General features: G+C 37.7%; 1 protein-coding gene across 1 annotated transcript in view; it reads left to right on the forward strand.

Moving 5' to 3' along the window:
* The window catches only part of TNNI3K (TNNI3 interacting kinase), a gene marked incomplete at its 5' end in the record, with an annotated part of 199,563 nt that overhangs the window by 3,804 nt on the left and 184,235 nt on the right, over positions 1 to 11,524 (forward strand). The window contains 4 exons of the mRNA XM_007445903.1: positions 3,280 to 3,424; positions 3,510 to 3,614; positions 7,379 to 7,473; positions 8,073 to 8,222. Of these exons, the coding sequence (XP_007445965.1) occupies positions 3,280 to 3,424; positions 3,510 to 3,614; positions 7,379 to 7,473; positions 8,073 to 8,222 (495 nt within the window). The remainder of the gene's footprint in view (positions 1 to 3,279; positions 3,425 to 3,509; positions 3,615 to 7,378; positions 7,474 to 8,072; positions 8,223 to 11,524) is intronic.

The raw sequence follows: 11,524 nt of genomic DNA on the forward strand, positions 1-11,524 counted from the left end.
ATATATATATATATATATATATATATATATATATATGAACTCTGCGTCTGATGCAGATTTCTCCTGGCTTGTCCCTTTGGTTGGTATTTTATATCTTCTTTGATGGGAATAATGTCTAGGCCATTGCAGGTAATTCACCAAGAGTCTGCTTTGAAGTTTATTGATTCAACTAGAGAAGAATAATGTTGGGTGGGACCAGGTATGGCTAAAGGAAAATTATGAATTAATGGAATATTGTGCTTCATTCTGCTTTACAATGTCCCCTCTGGCCCTCAAGAACTCACATGTGACCTCCTGATGCCCTGGACTCCCTGCTGTCCTCAATCTTTGATTCATGGTATTGACTTTCCCTGGCTTCCAACAGAATGTGAACAAAGGAAAAGTATCTTAAAAAGGAAGATAATCAAAACAACCAGGAAAATTCTTCTGAAGGAAGTGTGTCCTTCTGAGCCACTCATTAATAGAAAAGATTCAAAGATTTATTTTTCAATAACAGTCTTGGGAGGAGGAGTTCAGGAACTTTGTTAAAGATTTCCCTTTGGCTTAAGATCTTGCAGGTTGATAAAAAAGAATTATTGTCTACAAATATAGCAGCTATAAGGCCTAAACAAGTGTTCATTAAATGTTAAATGATGATTATATTTGAACTTTTTAAAATTAACTCTTATCTTGCCTTTCTTTTCCTTCCAGCCCTTCATCATTAAAAAAGTAATTCTATCAATTCTTTTGGCTCTATGGATAATTTCTTTTATAGATATATATAAGAATGAGAATGAATGGGATTTGTTAAGGGCTATTATTTTCTATTTTGAATAAAGCACCCTGTACAGATGGACAAAGTAGTAAAATAATAAAACAAATGGTTGTAGAGCAGTCAATCTGGTTATTTTTGGTTTTAAAAATTGTGCTAAAGCAGATCTAGAATTTAGCAGCTTGGTGTTGATTTGTTATTACTTCAGGCCTGTAATTATTGACTATTCAACTAGATTGTAAATTATTTGAGGGTATAGACTCTATGCATTTATAGCTTATTTGCCTTAGCACTTAGCAAAATTCTAAGAGGGAAATTAGTAAAAAGGGAGAGTGAAGATTTTTATTAAGTATCTAATTTGTGATAAGCATCATGCTAGACACTTTCTAGAAATGATCTCCTTTAATCCTTTCAGCATCCCTGCTGCACCAATAGTGTTATTATATCCACTGTTACTTATAAGAAATCAATATCTCCAACACCTAGCACAGGGCTTGGTGCATATTGATTATTTAATACTTGTTGAAGAATGACTATGTGTCAGTCAGGTGTTCTTATTTGCAAGTGTTGGAAACTAATACTTGCTAATTTAAGCATGAGGGGAAATATTAAAGGATATCAGTTAGCACACAGAATCTTCCCCAGGACAGAGTAGAAAGCCAGGTTTGGAATTTTCACAGTGAGAAATGGTGTCCAGAATCACACCCCAAAACTAATCCTTTGAAGGCACACTGCCACCCCAGCTCGGCACACACACCAACACTTGTGTTTCTGGCACCAACAATGTGGGGCACCCAGTCTGTGGCTGGGCAACAGTACCACTGGAAATTAGATGGAGCTATTCTACCACTGCTACTCTGCTAAGATAGAATAGACTCTCCTTTTGTGTGTCATCAGCTCTGATGTCAGAGTCTGAAATAACATGTTGATTGGAAGAGCCTATAGATAAGTGTCCAACCAGGATGTGGTTGAGAGTGAAAGGGTCACTATTAAAAATTATACTACGATAACAAGTCTAAACCAGGACATATGGTCACCCTCTACTAATTCTGTGCCCCTAACTGCAAAGGAGGCTTGGAAAGCATATTTTCAGCTTCTATGATAAAAGGTGATCTTGGCCTCTAGTCAGTACTTTCAGTATAGGGAATTTCCCAAATGTCAGAAGAGGTTATAAGTCTGGATTGGACAAAGAGAAGGTCAAATGCCCACTACTGAGTAATCAGTTTAACAGTTAATGTTAAATAACTATCTTAGGTAATACAATTAATGAGGTCTTCCTCACTCTAAAACTTGCTGCCTTTTCATTATACCATGCTTTGTATACTGCAGCATGACATTTCTCAGATAAGGGGACATCAGAACCTCCTACACAGTATTGCAAACATACAGAGTACTAGGCCCCACGCTAACATATTGAGCCAAAATTTTGGGAAATGGTGCTCTGTCCAGAGTATGAAATTTTTAACGTCTTCCATGGGGGTGAAAGGGGAATCAATTTGAAAGATGATACTTGTGGAAATAAGGCTATGAGTATCTTTTAGATACTTACTAGTTTCCTGAACTCTTCCATTGTGCAAGGTAGATTTTTTTTAACATCTTTATTGGAGTATAATTGCTTTACACTGGTGTGTTAGTTTCTGCTTTATAATAAAGTGAATCAGCTATACATATACATATATCCCCATATCCCCTCCCTCTTGCGTCTCCCTCCCACCCTCCCTATCCCACCCCTCTAGGAGGTCACAAAGCACCAAGCTAATCTCCCTGTGCTATGCAGCTGCTTCCCACTAGCTACCTATTTCACGTTTGGTAATGTATATATGTCCATGCCACTCTCTCTAGCTTTGTCACAGCTTATCCTTCCCCCTCCCCATATCCTCAAGTCCATTCTCTAGTAGGTCTGTGTCTTTATTCCCATCTTGCCCCTAGGTTCTTCATGACCACTTTTTGTTCTTAGATTCCATATATATGTGTTAGCATACGGTATCTGTTTTTCTGTTTCTGCCTTACTTCACTCTGTATGGCAGACTCTAGGTCCATCCACCTCACTACAAATAACTCAATTTTGTTTTTTTTTTATGGCTGAGTAATATTCCATTGTATATATGTGCCACATCTTCTTTATCCATTCATCGGTCGGTGGACGCTTAGGTTGCTTCCATGTCCTGGCTATTGTAAATAGAGCTGCAATGAACATTGTGGTACATGATTCTTCTTGAACTATGGTTTTCTCAGGGTATATGCCCAGTAGTGGGATTGCTGGGTCATATGGTATGCAAGGTAGATTTGATTAGATGCATTCCATAGATTTATGGGAGCTAGAAGAAAGCCTGCTTAATGTGGAAATAAGCTATAGGATAGAATTCTAACTTTTAAATTGGTGGTACTTAATTTCCTTTATTATTGTCATTAATTGGCAATTTCCAGGAGTCTCTCAGGCACTTAGAAAAGTCCCTGATACTACACATGAGCAGGTTGAGAAATAGAGGATTCCAGATAACATATGTTTCCCTTTCTTTTGATGACAGTGAACGCTCAGGACAATGAAGATCACGTTCCACTCCACTTCTGTTCTCGCTTTGGACACCACGATATAGTGAAGTACCTGCTCCAGAGCAATTTAGAAGTTCAGCCACATGTTGTTAATATCTATGGAGACACCCCTTTGCACCTGTGAGTATTATGTATACTTCCATAGGTACTCCAGGTATACTACGTGCACCTTCTTACTAGTCTCAAAATATTTTCTTAACTCTAGGGCATGCTACAATGGCAAATTTGAAGTTGCCAAGGAAATCATCCAAATATCAGGAATAGAAAGTCTGACTAAAGAAAACATCTTCAGTGAAACGGCTTTTCACAGGTAAAAGAATACTTAAGTACAATAGCCTCTAAACTTAGCTAACACCCTACAACACCAGAAGTCATGTACCTGGAGCAAGAATGAATAGTGGCAGATGTTGCAATCAGAGAGCAAGACCAGAGGGTGGCCAGAGGACAAGGAGCCCAAGCTAAATGCACAGAGAAAAGGTAGATGCAGATGCTGCAGTCAGTACAACAGATGGGACCAGAGCCAGATGCTGCCTTCCTGGCAGCAGCCACAAAGACAGGGACTGATGTTGCCAAGGCAACAGGCATATCAACATCTGTAAGCATATTGCTCCTATTCCACTTCACTCTGCAGAAAGCTGCCAAAAGGAGCAGTGCCCATAATCCTCTTCCGACAAGGATATCATTACCAGAATTCATCAGCATCAAATGTGACATTTTTTCCTTACCACTTAAACCTTATGTGCAAATGTATCTACCTATCTAAGACATCCATCTGTCAGCCTGTAAGAGCTTAGTCAGGGTGGCCACTGAGGTACCTAAGAAGGCATTAGCTCCTTGCTAGGAATCGATTACAGTCCTTTGCAATGTGCTCTGGAAAAGCACCCTGAAGGAGCAGCTGGGTTTGGAAAAGTTGTGACAAAGAAAAAAAGAAAGAGAGAGAGAGGGAGGGAAAAGTTTGCTAAGAACTCAAGCACATAACTCCCTAAAATGTCCTAAAGGAAAGCAGATGTTTTATAAAATTTAAAACCCTCATTTTTTAACAGTTTACTGTTTTGCTTATAAAAATAAAAACATAGTCATTTGAATTGAGTACACCTTGAATATAAGATTATTTACCTACATATTACAGATCTCTTGGCTAGTTAGCAACCTCTAAAACATGTATTTGAGACTAGTATGTTATTTATGTAGTGTTTGTCCTGTACTAGTGAATAAGAGAAATGAGACACTTTTTTTTTTAATACTGAACTAAAATTAAGCTTACACTTCTGCATCAGGCATCAACTTGTCAAATTTCAGTTGGATTTCCAGATTTTTCTTATCACCCAAAGAGGTCAGCCAAAAGGGAGGTGAAGACAACTACCATTTATGGAACAGTGAATATGTGCTGGATGATTTGCATCCATTATCTCATTTAATCCTCCTAACCATTTTATGAAGTTGGATTTACTATCCCTTTTTTACCAATGAGAAAATTGAGGCTCAAGAAAACTAAGTAACTTGCCAAAGATTCTTATGGCTAGAAAAACATGTATTAAATGCCTGACTAATTCCATATCCTGTGTTTTTATATATCTTCATGTTCTAGTACCAAAATATTTTGTCTGTTTTCTACACACTCTGTAACAGAACAGATGCAAGAACTCTTCAGATCATGCCTTCAAAGTGTACCAGTGGAATTTGTCCCTGAAGGGGACAGTTGGCAGAACTGATATGTATGGATTACTAGTGTCCTCTACCCATTAGGTCATTCTTGTGGAGGCTGACACCACAGGCTAGTTTTCAAATCATTTTGCTACTTTGTGCACATAAATTGAAACCGACTATAATCAGAGGGTTATTGTCACCTTCAGAAGATTCTCTATATGACAAGATTATGAAGTGAGTTAAAAGTATGTATCCAATTGTTTTATTTTGTGCAAACCTGTGGCTGCTAGGAATAACATATTAATATTTTCATTCTATTCATTTTAAGTACATATGTATAAAAGAAATTCTCCTTTTACATAAGGAACTGACTACAGTTATGAATTTTTCTATGTACAAATAGTGCTTTACACATAGTCAGCACTTAGTACATTCCTGTTATTGTTTTCATATGTCTGTATGTATATACATTTGTATACAAACGTACACACACACACACACACACACACACACACACACACATATATGTTCAGAATTCGTCATTTCCTATAAATAGTTGCTTTGAACAGAAACAATGAGGTAATTCAGACAACGGAACATTAAAAGTATAGTGCTGGGCTTCCCTCGTGGCGCAGTGGTTGAGAGTCCGCCTGCCGATGCAGGGGACTCGGGTTCGTGCCCCGGTCCGGGAAGATCCCACATGATGCGGAGCGGCTGGGCCCGGGAGCCATGGCCGCTGAGCCTGTGCGTCCGGAGCCTGTGCTCCGCAACAAGAAATTCTCTCTCTTTATGTCTTAAACTATAGCCTGAACAGTAAAAAAAAAAAAAAAAAAAAAAAAAAAGTATAGTGTTAATGGTCCTATTTATAATACAAATAACTAATGGTGATATGATCTATTACACTGAGATGGTTGTTTTTTATTCACTTAATTATTCAAGAAAGGCTTGTTAAGGACCTGCCTTGTGTTGTTGCTGGTAGGATCATTAACATGACACAGTCCCTTCCCTCCTTAAGGGAACTCTACTGTAGGGTATCAAAACACACAGAGGTGTATTCATTACCATAACACAATATGATAAGTGCCATAAAACTGAAATTACAAGGAAGCAGAGGAGATAGCAATGAACTCAGCCTTTGGTTCATGAGAAGACTTCATAGAGGAAGCAATAGTTCAACTAGATAAATAATGGCATTTATTTAAAGAAAATAATATCCCATGAGAGAAAAAGGATTTAGGCAAAGTCATCCCAGGGAGAGGAAAGAGTAAGACCCAGTGAACTACCACTTCTAGAACAAATCTGGAAGGAAAAAACACTGTTTTTCTGTACTCTACCTCAACACTCAATACCTCACTTCTGAAACACATGATACCAGTTTTGTGTGAGATTTTTCTACAACAAAAAATTCTCCAGTTCTCTACAGACACCGAGTGGGTGTCCTAAAATTCATTTCAGTTTGGCACAGCCTACCTGGAATTAACATCAGATCTCATAAGACTGCCCCTCTTCCCACTTCAGGTGCAATCACAAGTCTAACTTTTCACCTAAATCTCTCAGAACTTTCCTGTGTTCCCCCATTCCATTCAGTTGCCCTGCAGAATGCCTAGAAAAGAATTAATATCATAGGAAATATTTAATAAGAAAATGCTAGAAATTTTATACAGCTCCTTTCTTTTTTTTTTTTTTTGCGGTACACGGGCCTCTCACTGTTGTGGCCTTTCCCATTGCCGGAGCACAGGCTCCGGACACGCAGGCTCAGCGGTCATGGCTCACAGGCCTAGGAACGAACCCGTGTCCCCTGCATCGGCAGGCGAACTCTCCACCACTGTGCCACCAGGGAAACCCACAGCTCCTTTCTTGAAGGGACATATTTGAGAATCTTAGGATTTTATTGCTTTATGTGCTTTTATTTTCTTATCACTTCCTTCTCCTCTCTCTTTCTCTCCTTCTCTCATCTGTCTTTTTGGCACTTATATAAACATCAGCATCTAGAATAGCCTGGATGAATCAGGGCTGTTTTAATTTTTTAGGGCTACCATAACTAAATACCACAGACTGGGTGGCTTGAACACCAGAAATTTATTTTCTCACAATTCTAGAGGCTGGAAGTCCAAGATCAAGGTGTCAGGTTTGGTTTCTTCTGAGGCCTTTCTCTTTGTATTGCAGATGGCCACCTTCTTTTTGTGTCTTTACATGGTTGTCCCTCTGTTCATGTCATCTGTATACTAATCTTCCCTTCTTATAAGGACACCAGTCATATTTGGAGAGGGCCCATCCTAATTATTCCATTTCCACTTAATTACCTCTGTATATTATACCTCTTTAAATTATAGTCACATTATAACGTTATGGGAGTTAGGGCTTCAACATATTAATTTGGAGTACATACATTCAGCCTTCTATTTTCCCTGTGTTATATTTTTGCAGTGCTTGTACCTATGGCAAGAGCATTGACCTGGTTAAATTTCTTCTTGATCAGAATATCATAAGCATCAACCACCAAGGAAGGGATGGGCACACAGGTAAGACTGTGGTGAGAACATCACCAGTTTCTGATGCATGTGAATACTCAAGAAAAGTGGTGGGCTCGGGGTGCGGGGGCGGGCATGGGAGTGGTCAACCCCAACGAGGGGGAATATTTTATCAATGACATCATTTAAATTGATGGTGCATGGTGATAGTAAAAAGCAGACTGACTTTGGTCAGTTTCATTATTGTGCTAAAGTATCTACAGTCAATGCACCCATTATGATCTGCACCAGGAACAGAATGATCCCACTGCCTTGCCCTTGGCTTGCTGCTGAAAAAAAAACCCTTGTTTGGGATCTTTGTTCTTTGATTTGTACAAAGTTGCTAACATTTATTCTGGTAATTACTGTGGATATAGAAATACTAGAAATTGTGCTAAGCAAAAGGTAGTCTATATAGATCAACTAGGTACTTCTTTTCCTAAACTGTGTCTTGTTTGCTCAAAGACAGAATTAATTCTTTGTCAAAGAAATCAACCCTTGCTGTATATCTCTGGCAACAATTCTATTATGTGGTAATGACTGTCTTTTGAAAATTGGGTTTCAGTTTTCCCCTTTTCTCCTTTCACACTTTCATTCTTATTCTATTATAGGATTGCACTCTGCTTGCTACCATGGTCACATTCACCTGGTTCAGTTCTTACTGGATAACGGAGCTGATATGAATCTGGTAGCTTGTGATCCAAGCAGGTCTAGTGGTGAAAAAGATGAGCAGACATGTTTAATGTGGGCTTATGAAAAAGGTATATTTTTCACCATTGCATCTCTATAGTGATAACATTGAACTCTGTGCACAGATTATGCCAGTGCATCAATAATTCTTTTGCCTACATGACTTGTATACTCCCATTTCCTCTGGAGATTGTGTTTGAATCGTTGGTTGATCAAAGAGTACAATAGGGAAAGCAACTCCCGGGCTGCAGATGAGCTGAAGGCATTCTTGGTATTGGCATTTTGAAGGGAGAAGGAGATATCACATTTCTAGATACTGGAGAAACAAAATTGTGATAGGTAATGATAGCTACTTTCTTAGAGTAGATGCAGAACTAGTCTTTACCTCTTATATAGGAAAAATTTGATGTGGATTCAAATTATTAAAAATGAAATTACTGCAAAGAAAGAAAGGGAGTATTTGTCACATCTAACCCTGCTAACAATGCCTGCACTAGAAAAAGTAAGGCAACCAATGTTTAGTGCTTAAGTATAAACTTATTTGAGCTCAAAGAGGTGAAAGCTTGGGCAGAACACCTGGTTTTAAATCAAACCATGTTGCTTGATCTTGGGCAAGTTATTTATTCTTGCTGAGCTTTAGTTTTTCATCTGAAAAATGAGGACAATAACAACTTCATAAGATTGTAAAGATTAAATTAGATAATATGTGCAAATTGCTTATAAATGTGGCTGGCACAAAATAAATACCTAATAATTGGCATTTCAGTAATAATAACAGTGGTAATAGTAGTAGTCCAGAAATAAAGATTATTAATAGTGAATTTTTCATTTTAAAGGAGAGGAAACTAGACACAATTAGAAGGTCAAATAGCATCTTTGTCATTGTTATTACAATATACTGTACCTCTTAAGGGAGCTCTACATAAATGCATAAACTCCAACAGAGTGTAAATTTTCAGGTGACATGGAACAGTACTGAAATCAGAGTTACAACTAAATACTGTAAAATATATCAGACTTTGTTGCCTGCATTGTCTTATTAGGATGTTTAAAGTATGTAAAGAAGTATTCTTATCTTTTTAAATGTTAGAATCTTAGAAAACCATACTTAAAAAGAGTAATTACTAAACTGGAAGATTTCTTAGGCTACCAAGATGATCTAAAAGGTTTTCTGCCTTGAAATGGGACATGGAAGTTCATTAATGAACAGAGAGATGAAGTTTGATGGATAGAAATAGAGAGCTATTGTAAGCATATAGACAAGGAGAAAGAAAAACATATAGGTCTGAAGACTGCTATTGAGGAAATGATATAGGAGTTACTTTACTAGAGACAAGTGAACAGACATGGAACAGCAAGGAATGAGTTAAGATATAGGCCTGTTATGTTTTTTACTTTTTACTTGAGTATTGTATAAACACATACACGCATGCACACACGCGTACTTGCACATTATAGCTCAATGAATTTTCACAAACTGAACTCACTCAGCGTCCAGATGCAGAAACTGAACATGGTCAGCACCCAGAAGCCCTACTTACATTGTCTTCCACTCACTCCCCAAAGAGGGTACCACTGCCTTTTCGAGGCATAGACTAGCTTTACCTTTTTCTGTACTTAATATAAGTGAAATGCTATGCTATATACATCTTTATGTCTGACCTCTTTTGACCAACAGTTTGTGAGATTCATCCATATTGTTGCAGGTATCTCTAGACTGTTCATTCTTGTATGGTATTATGTTTTTAATTATATCACAATTCATTCATTCTGCTTTTTCAGGGCATTTGGATAATTTTCAATTGGGGACTATTAGGAACACTGTTGTTATACGTGTACATGTCACGTACGTGTCTTTTGATGAATAACTATATACATTTCTGTTAGGTATAACTGCCTTCTACTTTGTGTAAAAGAAAGTCCAGGTAATTATATATTTGCATATCAGTTGGAAAATCTTACATATTCTGAAGCCTCGAGAGGCCTTACTAAGTTCTAGTTATGTTGAATTTATTCCAATGATTCTCAGACAGTGTCTCTCAGTAAATTTGAGTTTCAGAGAAAGACTGTTTACAAATCATTAGTCTTCCGGAAGACAGCTCAGAAGTAGTTGCTGCAGCTTATCTCTTCACAGGGTTTGGCTTTGTTTGTTTTTACTTGATTGAGAGTAATGGTTGAAAACTGGCTTTACTTTTATTGTTTGTGGAATTCCACACTTTATAAAACAGTGAATCATTGTGTAAGCTCCTAAGATTTCCTACTAAACGACAACAATAAAAATCCTTTAGCTTAGAGGACTTACCCACTGGTCTCTGCAATATATGCCATACTTGTCACCCTTATTTGTTCAACTAATGTGCCAGGCATCAGTGTTGCATTTCATTATTACTATGAATTCTAACAAATTGAATGTTACTACTCAGGAGACAGATGGATGTTTTGCATATGTTCTAGGGCAGAGCAAGTTAAACCAACAAAATAAATTTGTTGCTATTTTCTCATGCTAGAGAAACGTTGCGTTGTTTTCGTGTGTTCAGGGAAGATTGAAATGGCCTTGTTAAAATATTGTCAGCAGTGCACTGTCCCTGTTTTCTTTGGCTTTGCTTTCTCTTTCAGAGAGGGAGTCACCAAATTAATTGATATGGCGTACCAAGGATTTTCTTGAGCAACTTGGATATGGAGTTGAAAAAGCACTAAAACTTCACTTGGAGTTCTTTCTTTGTGGAATAGAGATGATGTAAAACTGGCCCCATCATGGCTTGCCCTGCACCCTATCCAGTCCTTAGAAAACTCAGAAGAGACTTCATAACCAGGGTCTGTCTATTTAAAAAGGAATACTTTTGAATGTGCCCAGTTTGAATAGTTCATCTTAGTCTACCCTCTTAAGATAGGACTAGGAGGCTTTTTCAACAGCACTCATCTCTGAATGGTTAGAAGGCAAATTTTTCATCTGTCCCAAACAAAATTTTTAGCTGACCCTCTCTGCTATTCTATTATAGCACATTCAGAGGTGCTTTGGAGTTCTGAAAAGAATTATCTACTATCTTTTGGAATATTTTTAGAAAAGAGTTTACTCACTATGGCTCCCTGTGGGATCAGGTATGAAAAATATTTTCCATTTACATAGCCCTTTTAACCTAAAAATATCAAAATCAATCTTAGAAATAATTTTCCTGGTGACCTTGGTTCTAACCAGTAACCAGAAGCCTACTGGTTTAAGTTTCAATATTTCACTGCCAGATTGCTCAGAGCTCCAATTTTATAATACTTAGAATGTTTCCTCTCCCCAGTCTGTCCTCCCTCTTCTTTTCTACTGTTCCATCTGAGAGTAGCCATAGCTGTCTCACTCACTTGGATTTGTTCTGCTCTTTCC

This window comes from Lipotes vexillifer, unplaced genomic scaffold (assembly GCF_000442215.2).
Source record: "Lipotes vexillifer unplaced genomic scaffold, Lipotes_vexillifer_v1.1 scaffold2435, whole genome shotgun sequence".
Classification (NCBI taxonomy): Eukaryota; Metazoa; Chordata; class Mammalia; order Artiodactyla; family Lipotidae; genus Lipotes; species Lipotes vexillifer.